At 41.0% G+C, this 27907-nt stretch overlaps 2 protein-coding genes across 2 annotated transcripts in view; one reads left to right on the top strand and one right to left on the bottom strand.

The window, feature by feature from the left end:
* Nucleotides 1–7705: 7705 nt before the first annotated feature.
* Nucleotides 7706–14978, bottom strand: LOC133093348 (cytochrome c oxidase copper chaperone). Its single transcript, XM_061193141.1, has 3 exons — nucleotides 14769–14978; nucleotides 12545–12633; nucleotides 7706–7838 (listed from the first exon to the last, which is right to left on the bottom strand). The coding sequence occupies exons 1-2, from the start codon at nucleotides 14873–14875 to the stop codon at nucleotides 12549–12551; spliced, it is 192 nt and encodes a 63-aa protein (XP_061049124.1). The 5' UTR covers nucleotides 14876–14978; the 3' UTR covers nucleotides 7706–7838; nucleotides 12545–12548.
* A 9662-nt stretch (nucleotides 14979–24640) lies between these two features.
* Nucleotides 24641–27907, top strand: part of CFAP91 (cilia and flagella associated protein 91) — a 132224-nt gene continuing 128957 nt past the window's right edge. Inside the window, exon 1 of the mRNA XM_061193142.1 lies at nucleotides 24641–24855. Within this exon, the coding sequence (XP_061049125.1) occupies nucleotides 24732–24855 (124 nt within the window). The 5' untranslated portion in view covers nucleotides 24641–24731. The remainder of the gene's footprint in view (nucleotides 24856–27907) is intronic.

Here is a 27907-nt window from a genome sequence, read left to right on the forward strand (position 1 = left end):
TGTTTCCTTATTACCATTACTCCTACAGCCCCTGAGGTATGGGGGCGGGGACAGGGGGTGGAGGCACCCAGTAACCTTCCAGAACTATTCAAGTGCTCAATCCATAGGGACCTTTATTATACTGCTAGTAACCTAACTAAAATTAGTGAGAAATTAGGAATTGTCAAATATGCAGAGGAGTAGAAGTTTTCAACTCAACACACATTGAGTGCCTGCTATGAGCCAAGCACTTAGAGAATCAAAGATTCCCAAGAGCTTTCACTCTATCAAGGGAGAGATACCTCAGAAAACAACCTCAATTCAGTGTGGGAAGCATAGTAACTGAGTTGAGTTTAGGAGAGGTGGCAGCCTAGAAGGAAGGTGGCATTGAAGAAGGAAGACACAGGTGCTAACAAGGAATTTGGGGTGCAGGGGTTGAATTAGCCAGGTAGAGGGAGAAAAGGATTTCTAGCGGTGAGAACAGCAGAAGAAGCATAGGCACGGAGGTGTGAAAATGTACGGCATGTTGAAAGAAGCTGGTTTTTTTCTTCTTTAATTACAATCACCTAACAAATGTGCATCTTATTCCCTTTTTTCTAACGTTGAGGGGGAACATCAGTGGCAAAGGAAAAGAGCTAGAGAGCTCCTGGAGAAGGGCCCCATGCCCCACCCCGCCGCCCTTGCCCCCAGCCTTTCCCACAGCAACCATTTGGGTCTTTGATGTCATTTCAGCAGTGGAGTTTGGGGATTTCCATATGCTGCTTTTCTGTCACCTGCCTGCCCCCTGGCCAAGCCACCCCCTGTAGCAAGCAGCAGCTGCTCATCCCTCCACCTTAGTCATGCACCCCCGGAGCTGTCAGAGTGGCTGTCTCTGCCAGCTGTGAGCAAGGAAATGAGAAGCACAGGAACAGAAACAACCAAGGCTCTGCCCAAGATAGAATTTCAAAGCAGGTCATCTTTCTCAGCAAGCCTGACCAATGGGCTGGTCCTGAGCCCTTAAAGAGACAGGCAGACTAACTGACTGCTGCTCTCAGCCTGCCTTCTTTGTCTATCCACAAATGTGCTCATCTGAGCAGAAGGTACTAACATTTATCAAGCAGTTATTGTTTCCTCATGTCTCCCCATGATACTTTATTTTTAATGAAAGAAACAAGCTCAGAGAGGTTAAGGAACATCCCCAAGGTGACAGAGATAGTATGTGAATAGGGGCTAAAGCCTAGGTCATTGTGACTCTAAATTGTATGTTCTCTGTGCTGTACTACCTTGCCAGGTACTTTGGGGAGTTAATATGTGTCCATATGCAGGCTCATTCATTGCTACCAGGGATTTGAGTATGCCGCTGGGGTGGCATAAACCCCACATGCTGCCTGTAGTGACAGTGACAGTGATGCCTGTGGGGTGGGACCTATGACTGGAATACAGTGAAAAGCTGTATCTTTGTTTTTAAAACCAGGTTTGATAGAAGAGGAAAGAAAAAAGTGTGTGTCAAAATGGAATGTTCTTATAAGGAAAGCCACAAATATGCAGGCAGAAGCACGGTAGAAAATATTTGGGGAGAATAAAAGGAAAGACACAGAACTCACATCATTTGTTGAGTCAATTCTATTGAATAAGCATTTACTTAGGACAAGGTATGTGTGCCAGAAACTGGGGGTAGAAGATGAGGAAGACAATGAGTGAGGGAGACTGACCCAGAAAGAACTACAACCTAAAAAATACACTTATTGGGCATGTGACCAATGAGACATAAGAGGATGTGTCAGGGAGCTTCTGGAAGAAGTCTACTCCCTGGTGGAGACAGTAAGGAGGCCTGCTACCTTTCATCCTGGCTTGAATACAGTTGTGTGATGATATAATGCCTGAAGCTACCACAACCATGAGATAGGAAGGGGTTCAAAGGAAGCACTGATAGGGGAGCAAAGAATTCAGGAAAAACATCACAAGGGAAGATGACATTTAAGCTGGTTTAAAAAGCTGAGTAGGTGTTCCCCAGCTAGGGGAGGGCATTCCAGGAAGGGAGAACAGAATGTGAAGTCAAGTCCAGAAGTAAAATGAAAATACATGGCATATTCTGGTAACAGAGAACAGTTTGTTATCAGTGAATCAAAGGGAGCAGCAGGACACGAGGCAGGAGAGGCAGGCCGGGGCCAGATTATGAAGTCAGCCAGCTACACCATCTCTCCAAGAGTGGTCATGGACCGTGGCTGGCCCGAGAGCTGTTACTGGTCCATGACGAGATATGGACAGAAACTGAGAGAACTTAAGACATCTTTATACAGTTTGACAGGAAACTTATTAGTCTGTGAATTGGAAAAATTAAAGTAGTGGTAGTTTACTACTTGTAGTTTGAGAAACTACATGTAGTTTCACCACAGGTAGTTTGAGAAACACTGGGCTTGATGCTTTTAATGCTTTCCTAATATAGTTATTAAAATAGAACACAGGCATAATTCTAGGCATTGGACACATACTGCTGAGTTGATCTTAGGCAGACACTACTGGTTCCTTATCCATTTCTCCTTTTCCCCCCAGTTTATGGAACTCTGATTTTGCTTGGGCGATATGTAAAGGAGGGTGGGCTTCTCTCCCAGTTGCCAGGGTCTCAAATAAGACTGGTCAAGGGACTTCCCTGGTGGCGCAATGGATAAGACTCCGAGCTCCCAATGCAGGGGGCCCGGGTTCGATTCCTGGTCAGGGAAATAGATCCCACATGCATGCTGCAACTAAGAGTTCGCATGCTACAACTAAGGAGCCCACCTGCCGCAACTAAGACCCAGTACAACCAAATAAATAAATAAATAATTTTTAAAAACAATAAAAACTGGTATCAAAAAGACTTCCAAGTTAAAAAAAAAAAAGACTGGTCAAATCCAAGCACGATATCCCATTCCCCACAATGGCAACTAGTTTAGGAGTGGACATGTGACCAATGAGACATAAGAGGACATGTGTGTGGGAGTATCTGGGGAAAAGTATACTCCCTGATAGAGACAGTAAGGAAGCCTACTACCTTTCATCCTGGCTTGAATACAGTTGTATGATGATGTAATGTTTGAAGCCACTGTACCCATGAGATAGGATAGGCCTAAGGATGAGAAGGTTAAAGAGGAGAAAAATAGAACAAGCCTTGGTTCTTCAAAGTATCACTGAGCCATTGTCTCAAACCTGAAACTTTCAACCTTCAGACTTTATGACAGGAGATAAATTACATTTATTGCTTAAGTCTCTGTAGTTGGGTATTCTGGTACTCGCAGTTGAAGGCATTCAGATTCCGATCTCCCTAAGGATCTCCTTAAGGACTACTATTCAACCAACAGTTCTCCGAACATCTGCTGATTGTTTTATTCTATGAAAACTGAACGTCATATGACTTGTTATGTGCTACCAATAATTTTCTCTCAAAAGTCTGAGTAAACTGAGAGGAATTGCTCCTTTAAACTCAATCTGACCATTCAGGATGACTTGGTTGTTAAGTGAACACGATGATTTAGTGCAAAGTTGGTTGTCTACTCAATACCCATTTACCATTTACCACTTCCTCCTTGTAACAGAATTCCAGTTTTGTTCTGATATCTCACCTACACATGGATCCAAGGAGGAAATCCTGTTTAAGCCAGTCAGCAAAAGGCATTCTGTTGACAATTATTATTGGTCCATAAAAATACACATAACCTAATTTGGCTCAATCAGACCAAAAAAAAGGGAGGTGGGTGTGGGGACTTCATGCCTTAGGAATGATTTCTCTTTCCTCTGCTGCACTTGAACAAGAAAGTACATTATTAGCTTCATTAGTCCTAGGAGAGAGCTCTGAGATGAAAGTAACTTGAGTCTTGGATGGCACCACTGAGCCTTGATATCACTGCATCTAGAGCTTTCCCTAACCCTGGACTGCCAGTTATGTGTTTCCCTTGATGAGGATTTTGTATTACTTAGCTGTCAAAAGCACCATAATTAACACAGATAGAACTACCATCTAGCAGTTTATAATAGCTAAAGAAAGAAACACTGGGTATAGTCACACATGCACTCTTTTAAGGAAAATATTTATCATAGCACTGAATATTCAACTTTATATTTTTATAGCTTATATACATATATCCACCAGAATATAAGCTCTTTGAGAGCAGGCCATGTCTTACTAATCTTTGTTCACTACTTAGCACATAGTTGGCATTTAGTATGTCCTCAGTAAATGTTGAGTCAAGCAGCCTCTATTCTTGAGGACAGGGGATATGTCTGATTCACACATAAATACTCAACACTTAGGGCAGTTCCTTGCACATAATAAGCCTTCACTAAATATGTACTGAGTGAATAAATGAATTTACAACTATGAATATATGATGTTTATATTAGACACCTGGTACAGGAAAGAACATTGGGCTTTTGGGCTTGAACTCTAATGACCAAGACTCACATCCCAGTTCACCAGATATTTAACCAGAGCAACTTCCTTAACCTGAGTGCCTGTACTCACCTGTAAAATGGGGATTATAGTTTCTCCATCAGCCTCACATCAGACCTGCAGAAGGTATAGTTAACCTAATGGAGACCTTGCTTAGGGACATGGTCCTGTTCTTATCAACCTTCAAAGCAAATGTTTCACATTAGACGAAGGGAACTAATTATAGAGAATAGTGTGAATGTATCTGTATTGAGATTTGGGGATGTATTGTGAATAGCAGGGGCTTAGCAAAGAGGTATGTGGTGGTCAGAATGTGGTGATCACCTATTAGGAAGCTAAGTTCTTCATTTTTCAAATTATTGTGGTGACATCTATTACTGTTAGTACCAAAATGCTGCACATGATTTCTGGGAAGGCTTAAGCACTAGGGAAGGGTGGGCAGAGGGTCTTGTGAGATGTACTTTTAACTATGGCTGATGTCAAGAAGGGTGTGTTAATTCTTTACAAATCAGGTGAGGGTATCAAACTGGCAAAGGCTGAAAAAAATTAACCTTGCTAAGAGCTTAGGGAAACAGGCACCCACAGGTATTAAGGTATTATAAATGCGCACCCCCTTCCTAGAGATCAGTCAGGCAGTACTCATTCAAAGCCTTGAAAACTCTGGCCCATCCTTAGTTAAATGATTAGTAAAGACACTTGTAAAGACTTTCCTATAGAAACTTCCATTGCAGTATTATAATGGAGTAGCAAAAAAATAAAAAGTGAACATACATGCAGAAAGAGATAAATGGCAAGAAGGTCACCAAAAAGTGGCCCTATTGTAGACTGGTGGGATTTCAGGTGACTTCTTTCTTTCTTCCTTACAAGTTTCCATAAAACCAGCCAGCAAAACAATGTATTTTAAAATCAGAAATAATTTAGGTATCTGGTATGTATTCTGTTCAATTCTGAGACCCAATTCCTAGAAAGGTATTTGACACACAGCAGGCATTCTATAAAACATTTGATTGTTGAATGTATGTAGATAGGGAATTGGTAGGCCATAGAGTAGATTTATCCATAGCTACTACAACTCATATTGTAGAACTGAACTCACAGGTGGTAAAATATATTAAGGAGAAAAGGCAATTAATATTGTGATTGCATTAAAAATAGGTACTATAGAAAAATGATGTAATTTTTTGTTTTAGAAAAATGTATAAGAAAAGTTTGGAACAGCAAAAATTAACATTGGGAGATGATAAGGTTAGGGATTTTCTTTTTTTTTCCTTTTGTAGTCCCAGGACATATTCAAGCAGAATCTGGATAACCATCTGCCAAGGATCTGTATTGGGTGGAAAGTTGGTTCACATCATCTGCCTTAGGAGTCCAAGATTCTATTCTTCACCCTAAAAGAATGCTCTGAAAACTATAAAGTGCTTACTATCAATAAAATAAAAACTCTACATCCAAACGAATATTAAAGTGAAAAATATGAATACAGACTCAAAGAATTAGAATGTTAGTAACACTGAATGTTACTGTGCCAAATGCTTTATGTACACCATTTCAATGCGTAAGCACAATCTTGTAACTTAGGTATTGCTACTCTCCCTGTTTTTTTCTTTCAGATGTGAAAGACACAAACGGTTGACTGACTTGCTTGAGGTCACATAGCCAGCTGTTGAACTTAAGTCTGTCACACTTTGAAGCCATGCTCTTAATTAACTAGGAAGGAATCTTACGGAACATTTTAGTTCAGCTCTTTTGTAAGAAGCAATTTTCCAATCGTGATACATGAACCCTACATATTCACTTTATTTATGTTTCTCAGTGTCTTTTGTTGTTGAGATCTAAAGCTCCATTTACTTGAAGACAGAATATGACCAATTGTCTCATTAGCTCATAAGCAGCTAATAGGACCACAGGGCTTGTATTACAAGATTTGTTTATACCACAGTCATCCCTCAGGATCCTGGGCGATTGGTTCCAGGACCCCTGTGGATACGGAACTCTGCATTTGCTCAAGTCCCTTATATATTGATAAAATGGTGTAGTTTTTCTATATAACTTAAGCATATCCTCCTATATACTTTAAATCATCTCCTGATCACTTACAATACATAATAAAATGTAAATGTTATGCAAATACTTGTAAATACAATGTAAACAGTTGTAAATACTATGTAAATAGTTGAAAAAGCAGCAAACTCAAGTTTTACTGGAATTCACCCACCCCCACCCCCCAATATTTTTTTTTTTAATTGAGGGGAGAATTTCTTAAATTTATTTATTTATTTATTTATTTTTGGCTGTGTTGGGTCTTCGTTTCTGTGCGAGGGCTTTCTCCAGTTGTGGCCAGCGGGGGCCACTCTTCATCGCGGTGCACGGGCCTCTCACTGTCGCGGCCTCTCCCGTTGCGGAGCACAGGATCCAGATGCGCAGGCTCAGTAGTTGTGGCTCACGGGCCTAGTTGCTCCGCGGCATGTGGGATCTTCCCAGACTGGGGCTCGAACCCGTGTCCCCTGCATTGGCAGGCAGATTCTCAACCACTGCGCCACCAGGGAAGCCCCCCCCCCTAATATTTTTGATCTAAGGTTGGTCAAATCCACAGATGAACCCACAGGTATTCTTTTTTTTTTTTTTTAATGTCTTTCTTTATTGGAGTATAATTGCTTTACCATGGTATGTTAGTTTCTGCTTTATAACAAAGTGAATCAGCTATACATATACATATATCCCCATATCTCCTCGCTCTTGCGTCTCCCTCCCACCCTCCCTATCCCACCCCTCTAGGTGGTCGCAGAGCACCGAGCTGATCTCCCTGTGCTATGTGGCGGCTTCCCACTAGCTATCTATTTTGGTAGTATATATAAGTCCATGCTACTCTCTCACTTCGTCCCAGCTTACCCTTCCCCCTCCCCGTGTCCCCAAGTCCATTCTCTACATTTGCGTCTTTATTCCCATCCTGCCCCTAGGTTCTTCAGAACATTTTTTTTTTTTTAAGATTCCATATATGTTAGCATACGGTATTTATTCTCTTTCTGACTTACTTCACTCTGTATGACAGTCTCTAGGTCCATCTATCTCACTACAAATAACTCAATTTCGTTTCTTTTTATGGCTGAGTAATATTCCATTGTATATATGTACCACATCTTCTTTATCCATTCGTCTGTTGATGGACACTTAGGTTGCTTCCATGTCCTGGCTATTGTAAATAGAACTGAAATGAACATTGTGGTACATAACTCTTTTTGAATTATGGCCACAGGTATTCTTTAAGAAAAATAAATACATAAACGCCACGTGAGGAACACAAAAAGAAACACACCTGAAGACTTTTGACCAGGGATATTCTTTTTTTTTAATAAGTTATAAATACTTTTTAATTTATCAATGTTCATCAAAGAGCTCCCAAAGTTATTAAATCTTCTTCATTTTTCAGGAATTATTCATTCCCAGAGCAGACCACCTGCAGAAAAAGATGTATTTTAGAAAGTCAGGTTTCAAGCATCATGTCAGACCTATGGAGTCAGGGAATTAAGATGCTAGAAATGAGTGCCTCAGCTGAGGACTATTAACTAACTGCCACAATTATTCTAAACCAGTCATGAAATAAAAGATCCACATGTTAAAATTCTAGTTCTGTTTAAATAAAAACATCAGGGAAACTGTTTAATCCATTACAAGGTTTAACCTTTAAAGTCTTTGTTGAAGTAAAAACTATACATTTATTTATTTTCTCAAAAACATCTTCCACAAAAGACTAAGGGAGTTTACTTTTGCAGATACTAAAGAGAAGAGACCTGTAGCCCCCTCCGTTCTGACTCAAGTGTTTGGCAAAGATCCATGAAGTGGAAGGCAGAAGGTCAGCTCTGTACACAGGCATTTCCTGTGGAAAGTTACTCAATCCCAAGGGCAAAGTAAGGGTAACACTTCTGAAATGAATTTGGAAAGATCAAAAAGGGAGAGCAGCAGAGGATGGGGTTGCTGGTGTACCAGGCTTCTCTCCAGACAGCTGGCAGCCATGCCACCCCCACCCCCACCCTCACCCCCTATCCCAGAAGACAGGAACAATGCCATAAAGGTAACTGAGTGATTTGGGCTAGCCAACTCTTCAAGTCTAATTCAAGCGCTTCCCTCACCTAGCTATTCCCTGCATTTGGTTTAGAAAAGAAGATAAGCCTTAACAACAATGTAAATATATAAACTCTCTCTTTTCTAAGGCTCAAAGGAAGAATACACTTAAAGATAAGCAAAAATGAAGCCACTCAACATTTCAACAGATAGCAGTCTATATAGCATTGCTACCGCTTTTGTTACCGGCTACTATACATCAGGAGGGGCTACCCACTGAAAGCCTCTGGGTATAAAGTCCTTGACAGAAGAGACCCTGTGTCTTCTCATCTTGGCATTTTCTAGAGTTTTAAACAATAGATATCTATTGAATGAATAAATGTTCAAATAGCAGAAATGACCCTTTTTCTTGACTCTCAGGATATTTTCATACATCATCAGTTGTCTCTGTGCGCGTTTTGTGTGTGTGAACTATTAAGTTCAGTTAAGCTTAATAAATACTGAGTATCGCCACCACTCAGTGACGGTCCTTTAATTTCTTTCAATGATTTTAGCCCCCTGAGCTGGATTCTCTAGGTTCCTCCTGGCTCCTAAAGGCAGAAAGATAACAGCTGCCATTTCCTCTTTACATTTCTAAGCAGGTTTTAGGTTCCTCTAGTTTCTCTTTCAGTAAAAGAAGCAGTCAAAAGCTAGAAGTGACTAGAATCACCACCATCACACCCTGTTTTTCCTTAGGAGTAGTTTTCAAGTCTCTGCCTTCGCTGCTATTAAATCTTTAGACAATTTATATTTAGTACTATCCCTACTTCGTCTTCAGCTTAAGCCAGTGGTTCTTAAAGAGGAGGACACTTGAAAATTATCTAGGAGCTTCTGAGTCAACATGTACAGATCAGGGCTCAGGCTTGTGAATTTTGGAAAACATTCCTCGGGTGATTATAAAGGTACACTTACTTTCATACTAAGTCCAGTTTACTGGATTCAAGGTACAATTAAGATCTATCTTATTTAGAAAATAACATTAAAATCTACAAAGGTTTTCGAATTAAGGAAGTTTCATGATCATTACTGGGAATATCTAAGATTGCAAAATATTTTTCTTTTGAAGCTATCCTCGGAAAAATGTGGTCTAATAGTCTAAGAAATACCAATTTAGTTAAGTTTATCTTGTAACAGTGCAGACAGTAGCACTGGATTTTACCCTACAGTCACTGACCTGGTTACTGAGTTATATACACCTATGCATTTCAACAACAGGTCTTTGTAATTAGCATTCAAAATAAAGTTTTAGGATTGAAGTTCAAGACTGTGTAATCCTAAAAATGAATATGTTGGAATAAAATCTCATTAAGCGCAGGGAGTGAAGTATAAAGTGCTTGAGATTTGCAGAGTAAAAAAGACCTAGATTCTAGTTTTAATGCCACCACCTATCCACTCTTAACTTGAGCAAGTCTTTTTTTGACTTCACTGTCCTTCCGTTTCCCCATGGGGGCCAGGGAAATAGGACACCTGGGACCAATGCAGATCCAAACACCTGTTCCTCCTCCAAAAGTAGTATTATACTGAAAATTTAAAAATGATTATTTTAAATTCTTAGAAAGGCCCTATGTGGATTCAGATTCTTCTTTTTGTAACCAGGATTCAAAAATAATCAGGACATATATTAAACAGACCTCAATAGAATGTCTGCTATCCATGACTTCCAAGATATGGCTCTTCTGTTCTGGTTTCCCTTTGACAGTTTACAAAGCCTATTCACACATATATCATTTAATCATCATAATGACTCTAATGAAGTAGTTTGGTCATGTACTGTTCTCTCTCCTTTACACATGAGAAAACTAAGGTTCAGAAAGTTAAGGACTTGCCCAAGATCGTACAATCAGTTAAAGGTCAGGTCTTCTAAGCCCAAAGCTCCTGCATTTTCTTTTATACACAAATGAAGTACACAGGAATCACTCTTACTCTCTGTTCCAATAACATAGAAAACCATGATATCTTCTGGTCCTCGTGAATATATGCTAGTTATAGAAATAATTCTATCACCTGTGAGGTCCACATGAAGTCCAAGAGACTTCTGATGCTCCTAAAAATTAGCATTTTTAAAAATCACCCTTTTTATCAAGGCAGGCTTAACCCTAAGCCACAGCTAACAAAACTGACTAGGAAGAAAGTTAGATTAGGAACAGGGAAATCATGTACAAATGTTGAGATTTCATGTCTTTGAAATAATCAATAGTTATACTTTTTAAGAATAGCTCCCCACAACCATATTTACTTATTTTACAAAATGATTCACCATGGGATTTCTTTAAATAACCATCTAATCTTAACAGCACTTAAGTATATCTTGTATACACAGATATCATACCATGTGTAAAATCACAAAATATATTATGGTTCTCTTTTTATAAATGAAAAAAGTGAAATCCAGACAGGATTAATGTCTTGATGAATATAGATGTAGCTAAAGTAAAACACATGCTAAGCTAGAGAACAGGAGAACCAAGTTAAGCCTCAGGACTTCCAGCCTAGACTGTTTTCCACTACACAGTGATACTTCTTATCAGCTGGGGACAGGTTCTTTATCCCTCCTTTTTCACAGCTCAGTGAGGAAGACTGGCCACATGTAAAATTCCAAAGAGGCAGGAAAGAGGTGAAAGGGAAAGAAGCCAGGCTCTCTATTACTCCTACATTGGTATGTAGCTTTGGCATTATTATCTCAGCTATTATTGTTATAAGTGGTGGTGTGGTGTGGATCTTATGGGGGAGTAAGGGCACCAAGCAGAGGGAGCCTCTGGAGACAGAGGTTCGAGTTCTGACCCTGCCTATAGGAAGTCACTTCATATCTATAGGCCTTAGTTTCCTCATTTGTTGATTTATTTAACAATCCTCTATTGAGCACCTATTATGTGCCAGGCACTGTTACTGGTCCTGGAGATATGCCAGTGAGTAAATAGAAAATTTCTGTCTCAGAACTTACATTCTAATTGAAGTAAAGCAATTTGGATGATTAATAAATACAAAATATGCAGGCAATGGTGTAGCCCAGCCACTAGCCACATGTGGCTATTAAAATAAAAAAACAAACATACAAAAAATTCAGTTCCTCAGCTTTACTAGCCACATTTCAAGGGCTCCACAGCCACATATGGCTAGTGGCTACCATACTGTAGAGTGCAGGCACAGAACGTTTTCATTATCACAGAAAGTTCTACTGGACAGTGCCAGGATAGAGTAATGGGAAACGGATGCTATTTTAGATGTAATGTTGAGGGAAAGCCTCTCCAATTAGGAGGCTTGAAAACAGATCTGAAGAGAGATCTGAAGTGAGGGAGTAAGTCAAGTTGCTATCTGAAGGAAGAGGTTCCAAACAAAAGGAGATAATTTATTTGTGGTATTGTTGTATACACATCACTTAAGGTCACTTTCAGCATTAAAATTTGAATTCAAAGTTCTTCAAATAATGGTCTGAGGTTTTAGTTTTATTAGAATAAAGCATGGTACAAAAGAAACAGCAACGATTCCATTTCTGTTTTGCAGAAAGCAATGCTTCCATGAGCTGCCTACTCCGTATTTAAAAACACTTCCTAAAAACTCACAAGATTAGAAACAAAAAATAGAGAACATTTCCCTTTTAAGTCAGACAACTGAATATTTTGAACTTCCTAGGCCATGATTCCTCTGTCTCTAACATAACTCTAAAGGCTTTTGCCAAGCCCTTTCTTGAAAGCTTAATTCTCCCCTTCCCAAATCCACCAAACACCTCTAAGTTTTTTTTTTTTTTTTTGGCTGCACCACGCATCATGCAGGATCCCTACCAACCAGAGATCAAACCCAAGTCCCCTGCAGTGGAAGCGTGGAGTCTTAACCACCGGACAGCCAGGGAAGTCCCACCCCTCTCAATTTATTAGCATCATTTACTCCACACACTAGAAACTGAGACGTTATCTTTCCAGTGATACTTAGGCATGTCAGATTAACCAGGTGAACTACCTTTCAGAGCGAATGCTGCCCAATGATCGCTAAATCTGTAAAGCAATACACAAATTTGAAGCAATCAGCCTATGTATTACCTTCCCAATAAGACAGTAGCGTGCTCACCATTTCATATCTTAAATCCCAGGGCTCTCATGCATTCCTTGTGGGCCTCAATTAGGTGTCCACAGTTCTCTTCTCCTTTCTCAATGATGCTATAAAACAAAATGTACTTGTTATCTAACAAAGTAGGCACTAAGCACATTAGTGGTAAATAAGCATGCAAGACAGTGATGGGGAGTGAGGCCGAACACGGATCTCACTGAATACAACTGGAGTTTTTAAAAATGCTATTATACCAAATGGCTTTGTTTTATTGGCTCTTGTGATACTTCCTTGCCCATGAAAATGTCCCACAGATAACTAGCTTTGGGGGGGGCATGGAGGAATCTGATTAGAAGAAATAATTATGCATATTAAATATTGCCTCTAGACAATATCCAAGGAATAATACCGCTCTATAATGAAATAAACTGAATAAAAAGTTAACGTTAAATGGACAGAAAGAAGAGCTTAATTTTTTGCCTATCCCAGAGGAATTAAAATTTTGATTCTGCTCTACATTCAAATACACCTAAGTAAATCTACTTCTAACCACAAGACACCCAACACAAAGAGCAAAAAACATTTGGCTGCCAAGAGCAGCCTGATGAGCCCCACTCATGATGATCAAACAACTTTTTACTTGTAAAATTCACAAAGGAAAGACTAGGACCACACAGCTTTATTTCTAAGGGCCTGAAAATGTAATTTTAGCAAAGAATCAAGTTAAGCCAAATTCAACTACAAAAAAAAATTGACTCCTGACTCTAGATATTTGGGGAGAAGCCATAGCAGTCAGAGGTAATTGATGCACAAGTAATTTAAAGAAAGGTAGGTTCTCCTTCCTTCTAAATCCTATGTATCCTTCGATAACTTTAAAGGCTGTCTGCTTGGGATAGCAAGCTCCTTATGAAAATCATAGCTAGCCCTCCCTGATCGTTTACTGAATGCTGTAAATACTGTGCTAGGCACTTGATGTGGCTTATAGCACAGTAATCCTGGAGGCAGATACTTTTATTAGGACCATTTTACAGATATGAGGCAGATATGTTAAATAATTTGCTCAAGGTCACAAAGCTGGTTGGTGGACCAGAATTCAAACCCTGACACTGGATCCCAGACTCTTAATCATAATACAATAATATCTGAAGGTTCAATAAGTACTTACTGTTAAAGTGTGTAAGTATAGTTACCGATCATAGTAGTCTTTCAATTCTCCCTTCACAGTATTATTTGCAAAGTACTGAGTATTAATAAAAAGCACTGAGCTCCTACAACTTTATTCCCCCACTATGCCACTTATGATCTCTTTACTTTCTATGTGAGGACAAAAAGGGGCTGGAGGGAGAGGTGTATATTCACATTATCTGAAGATTTCTTCTGAGATTTGTTCCACTATAGAGGCTGTATACCAGCGGTCCCCAACCTTTTTGGCACCAGGGACCAGTTTTGTGGAAGACAATTTTTCCACAGGGTCGGGGTGGGGGGGGGGTGGGTAGGTGTTGGTTCAAGCTGTAATGCGAGTGATGGGGGAATGGTTCAGGCTGTAATGAGAGCAATGGGGAACTGGGGAGCGGCAGATGAAGCGTCACTCGCCCGTGGCTCGCTGTGCAGCCCGGTTGGGGGTCCTTGCTGTATACAATAAGAACAAACAAAACCTTCTGCGGGTTGATGGTACTGTAGATGTACTATTCTCAACACTATAATGTCACCTATGTCATAGCCTGGTTGATTTTTAAATCATCTATCTATAAGGGGTGGGGTTAAGGGGATCTTCCCTACTGTTAAGAAACGTACCCTGTCCTGTGTCCTACTATGTCTAAATTTTGGGAGAAATTACCAGAAAACTTACTCTTTGATACTGCCAAACCTGGTACAGCAATCATTAACTTTAATGCTCCATTAACTTTAAGCTCCTTTAAATCAAGCAGCATCTTTACCCATTTCTACGTCTTCGGACCTAAGGCAGTGCTTGACCTATAACAGATGCTCAGAAACCCTTTGCAGTAAAGAAGGAACGGACGAAGCGAGCCCGGGTCAATCCGATCTCTCGCCAATCCCCTCATGTTTCCCCAGCCTGAGCTACGGGCTCAGTTTACAGACAGCTGACTGCGAAGCCTACAGGGCTCTACAACCCTCAAGAGCGCCGCACGACAAAGCGAGGGCCACGACCAGCTCCACGCCGGGCAGAGGCGCCCGAACGCAGCGCGCGGAGCCTGCCGGCCGCCCCCCCCGGCTGCGCACTGACCACGCATCGCGCGCCTTCTTGGTCTCCGGGCAGGCGCAGCAGGGCTTCAGTGGCTTCTTCTCCTGCGACTCAGATGGGGCAGGGCTTGCGGCCGCCAGACCCGGCATTTTTCGCGCCAAAAGCAGCAACTAGTACAGACACCCTAAACTCTCCAGCCTCCGCAAACGCCGCCGATTAGCCCGCAATCACTTCCGGTAGTCGCTGTGAAAAGAACAGGAAGTCCTACCTCCCTCTGACAATTGGGGGTGGGGGGGGGGAAGGAGAAGAAGGTATAAAAAGGGGGAAAAGGCGCGTGCGCAGAAGAGGCAAAAATGAAGCCATTAACGCGAGAGCGCCTCTTCGGCGCAGGCGCAGAGAGGCGAGATGAAAGTGTTGCGAGTTTGTAAATCAACTTGGGGAGGACCCACAAAGGATGAAAGTAGGAAGGTTACTCGGAGATATCTCAACCCAACACCCACCACGAATGTCGAAAACCGGAGCCCGAGAAGGTGAAATGACTTGTCAACGCCAAACAAGAGAAACCACTAGCGAAAGCCAGTTCCTCTTGAATATCAGATTAGTTGCCAGTATTTTATGCTCAGCATTATCTGCCTTTTTATTGTCCTCTCCACCCCCCTTCAATGTGAACAATCCAAGTCACAAGTCTTGGAAAAAAAAAAAAATCTCTGCTACTCATACCTCACCCCACACGCTTTAAATCCTCAGCTAGTTGGTATTTATAGCTCCCTCTCCAACTGATTTGATTTCAGTATGAATCGTCCAGTCACAGGGCAAATATACCAGTTAGAAAAATGCTTTTTCCTCGTCATTTCTCAAATTCAGTTAACACCTATCTACCTAAGTAGATAAGTAAACTGGTGCCTACGTTATTTGCAATATAATGCCCATGCCGTTGCGTTTTTTTCTGCAGAGAATTGTTGGAGAAAGAATGAACTTATTTTTTTAAAGCAGGACTTCCAGGCGTTCGTAAAATAGCTGCCTAGGGATAGATATTTTGGGTAATCAAACTTTCAGTATCACCTAACCGAGGTTTGTTTCTGTATTTCAGAGATTTAGCTCAGGGAATCCTGAGGTGTGTCTGTGAACTGGTGCCCTGTAGGAGTAATTTATATGTGTGTATTTTCGAAGATAGTAAGACCATCCCCATTTCGTCATCTAAAAACTACTAATGAGCATGATTTTTACTTCAGTCTGCATTGATATGTTTAATAATACAACATCCTGCCCTTACATTCTCCTGAAGTCACCCTTATCCACTATTATTTCAACTAGCTGTTCACTCCCATTGTTCAGTTATCTTGCTACTCAAAGAGTGCTTCTTGAACAGGCAACGTGGACATCGCTTGGAAATGTAGTATACAATAAACACAGTTCAACAAATCAATGGGGAAAAGAAAATAAACTGGAAAAAATTAAATTCCACATCTAGATATGAAAGGTCAAACTAAGAAATTAATAGAAGATAGTAGAGGAGATTATACCAAGGGGTGCGGAACAACCTGTTTGACGACATTTCAAAAGAACAAATTGTAAGTAAAAAAAATTGATTAAGTTAATTACATGAAAATAAAGGCTTGAGGATTTACAAAGGACATGCTGAATTATATAAACTGTTACCCATACCTGCCCCTAAGAGCTAAAGGATCCTTGCCTTGATTGATCTCTTTGCTTATTTCAAAGCACCTGGTATTTGTCAAAGATGTTTTACAGCTGTGCTTCCAGAAACGTGCAGTGGTCAACCAACCTGAACCGGCTCTGACTCGACCACAGAAATGTTTCTGCGCAGATGAAACCTGGCAGTGTCCAAAAGTTACCTTTGCTTCATTACTATGCTAAAATCTCCACCCAGGGGGGAAACTTGCACTTTGCTAGGCACAATCCATGCAGTGTGCAAAGAAGTGTGGAAGACTGCATGTGCCCCAGTTGCCCCTGAAAATCTCCCCCCATTTCCTAGAGCCTTGATTATGTCCCTGCCTCCTAACCACTCAAAATTCCTTTACTCCCCTCCCCTGGGGGAGAAGGTATATTTAGAACACAAGCTCTCTCTTCACCATTCCTTGATCAATGAATAAAGTTTCTGCTCTGCTATACCAAACCCGGGTTCATCTGATTGGCATTTGCAACTCCAGGCAAAGGACCCATTGAGGGGTCACCGACCTCTTGGGGATCTGTAACAAAATAAGGAGGCGATTAGACTGATGTGGCGCTAATGCCATGGCGACCTACATAAGCAAATCAAAATTTAAGCCTATAAATGCCTCAAGGTTAAAAAAATGCTAAAGGCAACCAGTCGCAAGCAGCTAACTAGGCTTTAAGCTGTAGCCAGTCAATAATTAATTTCCTTACTTTTCTTCCACCTTTTTTCTATAAAAGCCTCTCCCAGAGCTCCTGTTGGTGAAGTTTTCCTAACCACTTCTGGTTTGGCGCTTCCTGATTGGAATCAATTTTTCCTCAATTAAACTCTTAAAAATTTTAATATGCCTCAGTGTCTTTTAACAGACACTGTAGACAAAGTTAACAAATAGATGACGAACTGGTAAAAGATATTTGAAATATCTAAATCCAACATGGGATTAATGTCTAGAATACTTATGGAACTTAGTAACAATAAGAGAACAGCAACCTCAATAGAAAAATGGAGAAGAGATATGAACAGACAATATATAGAAGCAAAAATACTCAAGCAAATTTTTTTGTTTGTTTCTCTGCCTATTTAACACAGGAGAATATGTAGAATATGTAGAAGAGAAAATCCAAGGTCAGCACTCACAAAAAGGGCTGTTCCAAGAGTACTAATCATAAAAATGGAAAATAAAACAACAATGAGGTATCATTTACACCCATTAGATTGAAATTAGATTAGTACTTGGATAATGCCAAGTACTGATGAGTATGCAGGAATCCTTGGGTATGGAGACTGGTCCTGCCATTTTGGAAGGCAGTTAGGCAGTATCCAGTTAATTTAAGAATAGGTGCATATCCTATGACTCAGCAGTTCTATTCCTGGATCTATATTCCAAAGAACTTCCCCGCAAGTCCATAAGGGAACATGTTATGGGGATCACTGTCACAGCATATTTATGTAGCAGGGCACTGGAGGCAATCTGGGCATTCATCACTGGGGAGGTAGATAGGGAAATGTGGAGTACAGGGTCCAAACTAGAAGAAATTGACAACATACCCACATAGTAAAATGCACACATTTTAAAAATAGCATGGGTAGTGAAAAAAAGTCAAAAAGAGAATAGATACATAGCCCAGTACTATTTGCATATATTTAAAGAAGGTGTGCAAAAACAAAAATACGTGTATGAACACATGTGTGAAATGATTTGCTTATTTAAACAGAATGGTTGCCTATAAGGAGAGGCAAGTGGGGCCAGAGAATAAAGATAAATGCAACTAAAGTACCCTTGCAGGGACCAATGATGATCATGTGTCATGCACAGAGGAGGACAATTAAGTCCTGCACCTGAAGACCAAGGACAACTATACTGGTTGCATCCTGCTCTATGCAGTTTGGAAAACACTGCTTTATGGGGTAGAAATGGAATTTAATTAAATGGAATTTAAAATGTCCTCTTTCACTACACTTTTAGGTGGTGTGGAACAAAGAAACTACACTTTTAGGTGGTGTGGAAAATTTTATTGTAAGGGTTAAGCCACTTCCTTGCTTCTAAGTAAAAACAATCATTTTGTCATAAAGAGGTACTGTGACTTTCTAGAAGATGTGTGGTCACCTTGTCATACTCATTTTGGGCCCCCAACAGTAGTTAGCACATGAGACACAGCATAACTGCTTTTTACTTTATTTACTTTATTCCCCCAAAGCTTTATTTTGCCCTGTTGCTGCCAAGAATCTAGAAGCACTTTTTTCCACAGAAAGATCTCCCTTAAATAAGCAGAGAAACAAACAAAAACAAATACAAAAGAAAATGTTGTTTGGACTGATTTTCCCTTTTAGTACTGTCCAATAACTCATATTGGCACTAATAATTCTTTTTTTCATCACTTTAAAAAAAATTTATTTATTTAGTTATTTTGGCTGTGCTGGGTCTTAGCTGCAGCGTGTGGGATCTTCGTTGCGGCATGCAGGATCTTCAGTTGCGGCATGCATGCGGGATCTAGTTCCCCGACCAGGGATCGAACCTGGGCTCCCTGCATTGGGAGCGTGGAGTCTTACCCACTGGACCACTAGGGAAGTCCCTGGAACTGATAATTCTTCACAGAGAACCCAGATTTTTTAGAATGTGCTCACTTAGAATGAATAATCAGTTGAAATGACAACATAATCTTCAACTGCAATACCTTCCATATATGTAGGACTGTTGAGTTTGTGAACCGTCATTTAATCTTCACAGTAGTTGTGAAACCAAGCAGGGACCCTTTGGGGCCCTCCCAGGTACAAAAGCCTTTCTAGGTCCCTTGTTTCTTGTTTATAGGAAAAAGGCTTCAGCCTCCTAGACTTTCCCTGAGTCCCAAAGTACAGATTCAGATAGTTAGTGATTAGAACAATAGGGTCACAAGACTCCTAGTTCCTCCTAAAAGGATATACATAACAACCTGATACAGATCTGAGTCCCATTACAGGAACTAAGGCCCCCACCCAGGTGGAGGATGGTAACTTCAGCCTGAGCACAAGCACATGGGACCCCAGACTGGTTGGAACCAGACGGCTGATGATTAAGATTCTTGGAACACCACCCTGTTACCTCACCACCAACCAATCAGAAGAAAGTCACACACCCTGTGGCTCTCCCCGCAAATTTGCCTTTAAAAACTCTTCCCTGAAACCCATGGGGGAGGTTCAGGTCTTTTGAGCATGAGCTGCTCATTCTCTTTGCTTGGCCCTTGTAATAAACATTTCTCTGCTCCAAACTCCAATGTTTCAGTTTGTTTGGCCTCACTGTGCATCCGGCACATGAACTTGGGTTCAGTAACAGTTGAACGTGTTATCTGCATTTATAGCTGAGAATATTGAGGTTCATAGATGGACATGATTTGTTCAAGGTCACATAACTTGTAAGTGACAGTCCTGAGTCTCCACATCTTCTCCCTCTAAGGTCCGTGGTCTATCTACTATCTCACTTAATTTGTCTAAATGAAAGGTGAATATTATTTTAAAATTAATCATTGTTCTGTATTTAATTGGGCAACTGAACTTTTGTGTCTACGAAATGAACAAGGAAGAAATGAGAAATATCCAAGAGAGTTTAGGGAGTTAATGAATTGTGATAAACTGTAGACACAGATTATAGACCAAAAAACTGAAACAGCCTTTCTGCAACTGAGAAAAGATTTTTCTTGCCCATTGTCCTTCCCTGCTTCAGTGAAGACAGGATACTTGCAGTGAGCACACTCTACGACTTTCTCAGGGTAAGCTAGTATTGGCAGGCCTTGCCTCACCCACACTTCCTTTAACTTGCTGTGTTCAAGATATAAACAAGCCCTTGTTTTCCTCGCTGAGCACTGTGGGTCTTAAACTCTTTTCAACAAGCACTTCTTTGGGACAGAATATTCTCCTGCCCTTGAATAAAAGACCAAAGGATACTCCTTTCCAAAGTGAAATAGTCATTTATATCCAGCTATTTAACTCTCCTCTCGTTTCAGAATGGTACAGCTAACCCACACACATGGGTTATTTTTTCTTCTGCCTTTTAATTTATGAATAAGTAAGTGTTCAGATCAATTATTGATCTTTACATTAACATCATGCTTTACTTTTCTTACCCAGCCTAAATGCCTTTATACTTATGGGATGGCCTTAGTTAAAGAAAAAGGAGTATAAAATATTGTAATTTAATGTTTCCCATTCTACCCCAGGAAAAAATCTCAATAACTCACTTCCCCCAAGAAAAACACAGCAGTTTGAGAGACCTGTAATTAGAGATTAAATTTAGAGTAGGTAGCCATGGAGACTAAATAATGAAAGATTGGATTCAACCTGCTGTTTACGTAGGCAACTCGGAGGTTAGTTTATATCAAGTTCTTACTTCCCAATTCCAATTTTAACCAGCAATACTTTACTTTTAAGCCTCTGGCACTCTTTGCTGTTGCTATAATTGCTAAATTTGTAGGCAGCAAGAGTTGCAATGGTGACTGTAATGGACTTTTTCATAGTACAGTGAATCTGCTATTGTATGGTACTATGGGGACACATACCATAGTACCATAGCTAAAGGTGGTACCAAGCAGGCATTCTGTGGATGGGATGACAGGCCTGGTGATGTAACAAGCAACAACTAAGGAAATACTTTCTAAAATCTCTCCACGATAAAGGTATTCTTAACCATTTTTCATGCCTAACTAACCCCAGGTATGGAGACTTTATCAAGTAAGGGTGGATAGTTGAAGTTGGTAGAGAAGGAGTGACACCATATGCTGAGAGAGAAGAATTACAAGGCTTGAATTCTCACTTGTCTAGTTAATAGGTTCAGCAGAAACTTTGTGTAGTATTTACATTTCTGCCGCTGCAAAAAATATGCTTTCCAATTGCCGCAGATAAATACGTGCTGTACATAAATTCTCTATAGCTTTTCAAGAACCCTGAAGTGTCTGAGATTTACCCTGTTTGCCTGCCACAGTTCCATGAATGCTGGTAGAAGCCAGCAAACTGCTGAGTCAGAGATGAAGGATCATTTATTACTTATAGCAGAAGCAACCAAGTATCAGAATTTTTGCACCACTTCCCTGAGCCCCAATTCCCACAGGGTGATGTGAAGAAGGCCAGGTGACATCACAGATGTTGCAACACAGAAAAGGAAGCTTAGGAAACCCAAATCTTTAATAATGGGCAGTAAGAAAGATTGCCCTTTGCTCAAAAGGAGACAGGATCTCTGACTTCTAAGGCTGTAAGCAAACCTGCCCCTTGCTCCAGAGATAGACATTATTTCTATTGTCCAAGGTTGTTTCCTACACAAACAAAGGAAAGGGCAGACAGCTACCCCCTTGCAAGACAAGCAGACGCATGAGAGACCCATGGAGAACTGTCTCCCAAACCTGCAAAGTGTAACTTTGATTTTAATGAACCTGTATTATTAACTAGCACCCCTCTCCAACTTAATTTCATAAAGATTGCATATTAGTCATTTCTTGCTGCGCAACAGTATTTCCACAAACCTAGTGGTAATACACATTTGTTATTATCTCACTTCTGTACTTAGGCATCTGGGAATGGCTTACGTGGCTCCTCTGATTAGGGTCTCAAGACGCAATCAGGATTTTGGCTGAGACTGTGGTCTCATCTGAGGTTCTACTGGGGAAAAATATGCTTTCAATCTCATTTAGGTTGCTGGCAGAATTCAGTTTCTTGCAGTTGTAGGACTGAAGGATTTGGTTTTTCACTTGCTGTGGTCAGAGGCCACCCTCATCTCTGGGAGGCTACCTGTAGTTCCTTGCTGCTTGGGGTTTCCAAACATGGCCACTTGCTTCCTCAAAGCCAGCAAGGGAGAGAGTGAGCAACTCCAGCAAAATGGAGTTACTACAGTCTATGTAAAACAATCACATCATCATATATAAACCACTACATTTGACATATTCTATTGGTTAGTGTCTTCCATTATGCTTATCAAGGGGGCTGGCTGTTGGCTACTTCAGATAATTTATCTGATAGAGTGAGGAAAAGTCTTTCTGAGGATGGGACATTCTAGCTGAGACTTTAGATGATGAGGAGTCAGCAGGGATAAGATGGGGGTAGGGGTGAGGAGCATTCTGGGATGAAGGAACAGAAAGTGGGAAATGTAGCTATACCCGAAGACAGAAAAATATTATCATGCCATTATAACACTGTATTTTACATGTTTTTGAGTCTGTTTTATCCATCATACAGTGAGCTGTACAAATTATCTTAGATCTTCAATACCTATTTCATAGTAGACAGTAAATTTATATTATAAATGGATGGATTTATTCACTTAGGAATCATTTTGTTAAGCTTTCAGGTACCAGGTACTTCAGAGATACAAAATGACATGTAAAGGCCTGTGCCCTCAATGAACTCACAGGTGTGGAGAGCAAAGTTGCAAACAATTACTAATACAAGGTGGTCAATGCCATTGGTGCTACTACAGCACTGGAAGGAAGAAAGAAAGAAGCCTTGGTCTATTTGGGTGATTTGGGAGACTACATAAAGGTGGCAAAATTAGCACTGAGTCTGGAAGAATACCTAAATTAGTTGAGGGGCATAAACAGGAAAAGGCATTTTAGGGAAAGGAATCAGTTTGAGTGGCAAAATATCTGGCTGGTTTGCAAAAAACCCAAGAAGTTCAGGAGTAGAGAAAATAAAACCAGGATTATGTGTGGAAAGAGGGATAGCAGGCCAGGAGGCTTATTGAAGTGTCTGTGGATTATATCAAAAAGACAAAGACGCTAACTCTAATGTGCGACACTAGCCAAATGGGATAATTTGAGCATCATAAAGTATAAGGATCATAATGGATTAAAAGAATCTGATATGTACAAATGCATGCATTCATAATGATACTAATCAAAGAAAATCTTATTGGTTAACATTGGAGGTTGCTAGGGCACCAACTCATTTCTGTGAAATTTGATAACTAAAGTGAAAGAATCCAGCATTCATGCAGACTTTTCTCTATGATCCCTGTATTTCAGGATAACCAATGAGTTGGTGAGGGAAAGTTCTTTTTACAGAGGAATCCCAGGTAATAAAGAAAACTATTGAAGGTATCAGAAATTCACTATTCTAGCATAAAAGACTTAAGAGATACCAAAATGCAATGTGAAGACTTTTTTTGGATCTTTTGATCAGAAAAAAACAACTATTTAATGACATCTTGGACTCAACCAGCGACATTTGAATACATACTGAGTATTAGATACATAGGAATTATTTTGTTAGATGCTGATTAAGTTAAACATGGCGATTAAATTAAGATGGCGATTAAATTAAAAATCCGTATCAGTTTGAGATGCAGATTAATTTAAGGGTAAAATAATGTCTGGGTTTGTTTTAAAATACTCAAGCAAAAAGGGGGGGTAGGCGATAGATGAAACTAGATTGGCAAAATGTTGATAATTGTTGAATCTTGGTGATGGTTAGTGAGGGTTCATTACTAAAAGTGGATTCACTTTTGCCTATGTTAAAATTTTTTCCATAATAGTTTTAAAAAGCAGAACCAGTGCCTACTACACCACATCATCTTCAGCTGATTTAATGCCCAGGGCTCAGAAAAGGGTAGCAGAATGCGAATCAACAGTTACTAATTACCCAGCCCACCCCAAACGCTGACACTCACGGCCAGAGCTCAGTGTGCCAAAGGCTGACGTTCAGGAGCTTGGATTCCTCAGCTCGAACAAGCCCCGCGGAGAGGGAATGTCCGAAATGAAACCCCCAGCTATTCTAGAAGGTGCTGCGATTTCCCAGGCATTTCCGAAAGAGGCTACGGATTGTAACTGGCCGATGGCTGCAGGATTCAAGCAGCAGCCTTTTCCCCAGCCTGCGGCCCCCTGGCCTTGACCCTGGCGGGCGGCTAAATGCTCGTGGCTTGGTCACGGGAGTTAAGTGGGAAGCGAGGCCGTCCCTCTCCCTTCCCTCCTCCCCTCCCCTCCCCAGGCCTGCCCTTCTTTCCTCCTTTCTCCCTCCCTCTTCCCCCACACCTCACGCTCCTCTCTTCTGCGCACTTTCCGATCCTTCCGCTCCTGCGCCTCGCCCCACCCCTCCCTTGTCATCACTCGGCTCCTCCTCCCCCACGCCCGCCCCGCCCCTCCCTTCACGAGCCCCGCCCCGTAACTTCGCTCAGCCCCGCCTCTCCTGCTCCTCGCCCCGCCCCTTCCTTGTCACTCGGCTCCTCCTCTCTCACGCGAGTCCCGCCCCTCTCTTCTGGACTAGCTGTGTGTCCTCGCTCAGCCCTCGCACCTCGCGGGGGTTACCATAGCTACGGTGCACACAGCATTTCGGTCTCCGTAGTCGGTCCTGGCTGGCCGCAGGGAAGAGCCGGCACCATGAATCACGTAGTGACCATCGAAGAGCCCCAGGCCAAGCCGCAGGTGTCTCAAACCCGGTGCGGAGGGAGGTCGGGGACCTGGGGCAAAGTCTCTGCCAATCGAACATATGATTTCCTATACGGTAAGGGCGGCTCCAGACCTCCCTCCTGAGTTGCCGACTCGTGGGCCAGGTGGGCTTTGAGACGGTGGGACCTGGCCGGGGGCGCGGCGGACAAAAGACGAGCCTCAGGACGGATCCTTTGCCCGCGGTCGTCTTCTGTTGGGTGGGGGCAGCTCCAAGCCCCCCAGGTGGTGACGCTCTCGGGGGGGGGGGGGGCGGTGGTGTGTCTCGGAGACCGCAGGTGTGCTCTGCATCTCAGAGCACTGAGCGGGAACACCTGACTCTTTTTCTGATAATTTGCACAGCCTTAAGCAATCGTCCTGAATCCTGTTCCTGGCGTTCTGACTTGGAGATTCACTCAACACTCCCGCATGCAAACTGCGTAAAATGCCCAAAGAGAATGACCTTCCTGCTCCCATTCCCTGGGCAACTCCAAATTTGGCATTCTAGGTAAAGAAGGGCCAGTTTATCTCATCTTTGTTTTCAGGTTTCTCTTTTTATTTAAGCTTATTCTTATCCATCAAAGTGTTGCTTATAAACTAGGTCCACTAGGTGCTTTGGGCCAGTAAAGCCCCAGTTTATTTTAATGACCTGATTGTTCATTTATGTTCTGTCTCTTCTACTGGACCATAAGTTCCCTGAGTTCTTTAAGTTCTTGTTCTATACATTTTTGTAGCCTTCTCAGCACTTATTCCAGTGCTGGTACATATGTTAGGTGCTATGTAATTTATTATGAATTATTTGAATTATTGAATTTACTACTACAATAATTATAATCAGTAAAGCATGATTTTTTCCAGTTTTGCCCTCGTCACCCTACTTTTAACCACGTGTTATTTCCTCTGGGAATCCCCAGGGTCTCCTTTGGATGGGAATCTTTAGGGTAGCCATTTCCTGGTGTTGGGAATGTGTAATGATTGCTTACATTTGTATAGTACTTTAGAGTTAACACCATTCTTTTATAAATCTTACCTCATTTATATACCATTTTGCATTTAACTTGACTTTAATGCTTTGTATCTCTCAAGTGTCTCGAAGTGCCCACAATACTTTGTCACTTCCCTGAATCTACATTTGTTGATGGATTAGTAGCTACACTACTGCCCTGCTAATTGAAGTCTTTTAAATATGATATGTTTTTCCTAGCTTTCAAAAATATTTTAAAATACTTCTTGGGTTTATCAAGAGCTCTTTCCTCCTTTCTTTCCCCCCAGAATCTGCAATTTATTATAGTTTTCCCAAAAAGTAATCATCATATTTTGGGGTTTGAAACACTTCCTCATCGTCACCATTACTTGGTTGTGACAACTTCCTGTGCTTCTTAGAATTAGTTTTACAATATGGGTAAATTGGCTGAGGGGCTGTTTCATGATTTCCATGGAAAAATTTCCCCCATTAAATTCATGGGCTTTTGATAACATTAGGCCTGGGAGCCGAAAGGATTGGTGTTCAAATCAACTGCCAATCAATAAGTTGCCAACTTCTTTATTTTATAATAAATTTCTTTGAAGTATGGTTGATTTACAGTACTGTGTTAATTTCATTTATACAGCAAAGTAATTCAGTTATTTATATATATAGTTCAGATTATTTTCCATTGTAGGTTATTATATTTAATTTACAGTAAATCCTTGTTGCTTATCTATTTTATGTATAGTAGTTTGTATCTGTTAATCCCATACCCCTAATTTATCCCTCCCACCTCCCTTTCCCCTTTGGTAACCATAAGTTTATTCTCTATGTCTGTGAGTCTGTTTTGTATGTAGATTCATTTGTATTATTTTTCAGATTTCCCATATAAGTGATATCGTACAATATTTGTCTTTGTCTGACTTACTTTGCCAAGTATAATATTCTCTAGATTCATACATGTTGCTGCAAATGGCAATATTTCATCCTTTTTCTATGGATGAGTAATAGTCCATTGTGTGTGTGTGTGTGTGTGTGTGTATATATATATATATATATATATATATATATATACCACATTTTCTTAAGCCAATCATCTGCTGATGGGCACTGGGTTGCTTCCATATTTTGGCTGTTGTAAATACTGCTGCTATGAACATTGGGGTGCAGGTATCTTTTCAAATTAGAGTTTTCATTTTTTACAGATATATACCCAGGAGTGGGATTAGTGGATCATATGTTAGCTCTAGTTTTAATTTTTTAAGGAACCTCCATACTGTTTTCCATAGTGGCTGCACCAATTTATACATTCCCACCAACAGTGTAGGAGGGTTCCCTTTTTTCCACACCCTCTTAGGAATTTATTATTTATAGACTTTTTAATGATAGCCATTTTGACCACTGTGTGGTGATACCTCATGGTGGTTTTGATTTGCATTTCTTTAATAATTAGTCATGTTGAGCAATTTCTCATATGCTTCTTGGCTATCTGTATGTCTTCTTTGGAAAATGTCTATTTAGGTTTTCTGCCCATTTTTTGATTGGGTTGTTTTTATTTATTTATTTATTTATGGCCACGTTGGGTCTTCGTTGCTGCGTGCAGGCTTTCTCTCTTTGCAGTGAGCAGGGGTTACTCTTCATTGCGGTGCGCAGGCTTCTCATTGCGTTGGCTTCTCTTGTTGTGGAACATGAGCTCTTTGCACGCGGGCTTCAGTAGTTGTAGAACGTGGGCTCAGTAGTTGCGGCACACGGGCCCTAGAGTGCGCGGGCTTCGGTAGTTGCAGCACGTGGGCTCAGTAGTTGTGGCATGCAGGCTTTAGGGCACGTGGGCTTCAGTAGTTGTGGCACATGGGCTCAGTAGTTGTGGCTCGCGGGCTCTAGAGTGCAGGCTCAGTAGTTGTGGCACACAGGCTTAGTTGCTCCACGGCATGTGGGATCTTCCCTGGACCAGGGATCAAACCCGTGTCCCCTGCATTGGCAGGTGGATTCTTAACCACTGTGCCACCAGGGAAGTCCCTGTTTGTTTTTGATATTGAGTTGTGTGAGCTGTTTGTATATTTTGGTTATTAACCCTTTGTTGGTCACATTGTTTGCAAATATTTTCTCCCATTCCATAGGTTTTTTCAGTTTGTTGATGGTTCGCTTTACTGTGCAAAATCTTTTA

Source organism: Eubalaena glacialis, chromosome 6, assembly GCF_028564815.1.
Source record: "Eubalaena glacialis isolate mEubGla1 chromosome 6, mEubGla1.1.hap2.+ XY, whole genome shotgun sequence".
Lineage (NCBI taxonomy): Eukaryota > Metazoa > Chordata > Mammalia > Artiodactyla > Balaenidae > Eubalaena > Eubalaena glacialis.

Bases quoted from the DNA above. Each gene is read 5' to 3' on its own strand.
- LOC133093348 (XM_061193141.1), bottom strand. From the start codon at position 14,875: ATGCCGGGTCTGGCGGCCGCAAGCCCTGCCCCATCTGAGTCGCAGGAG. The intron at 12,634-14,768 runs GTCAGTGCGCAG...TTTGTTTTATAG, and splicing joins AAGAAGGCGCGCGATGCGTG to CATCATTGAGAAAGGAGAAG.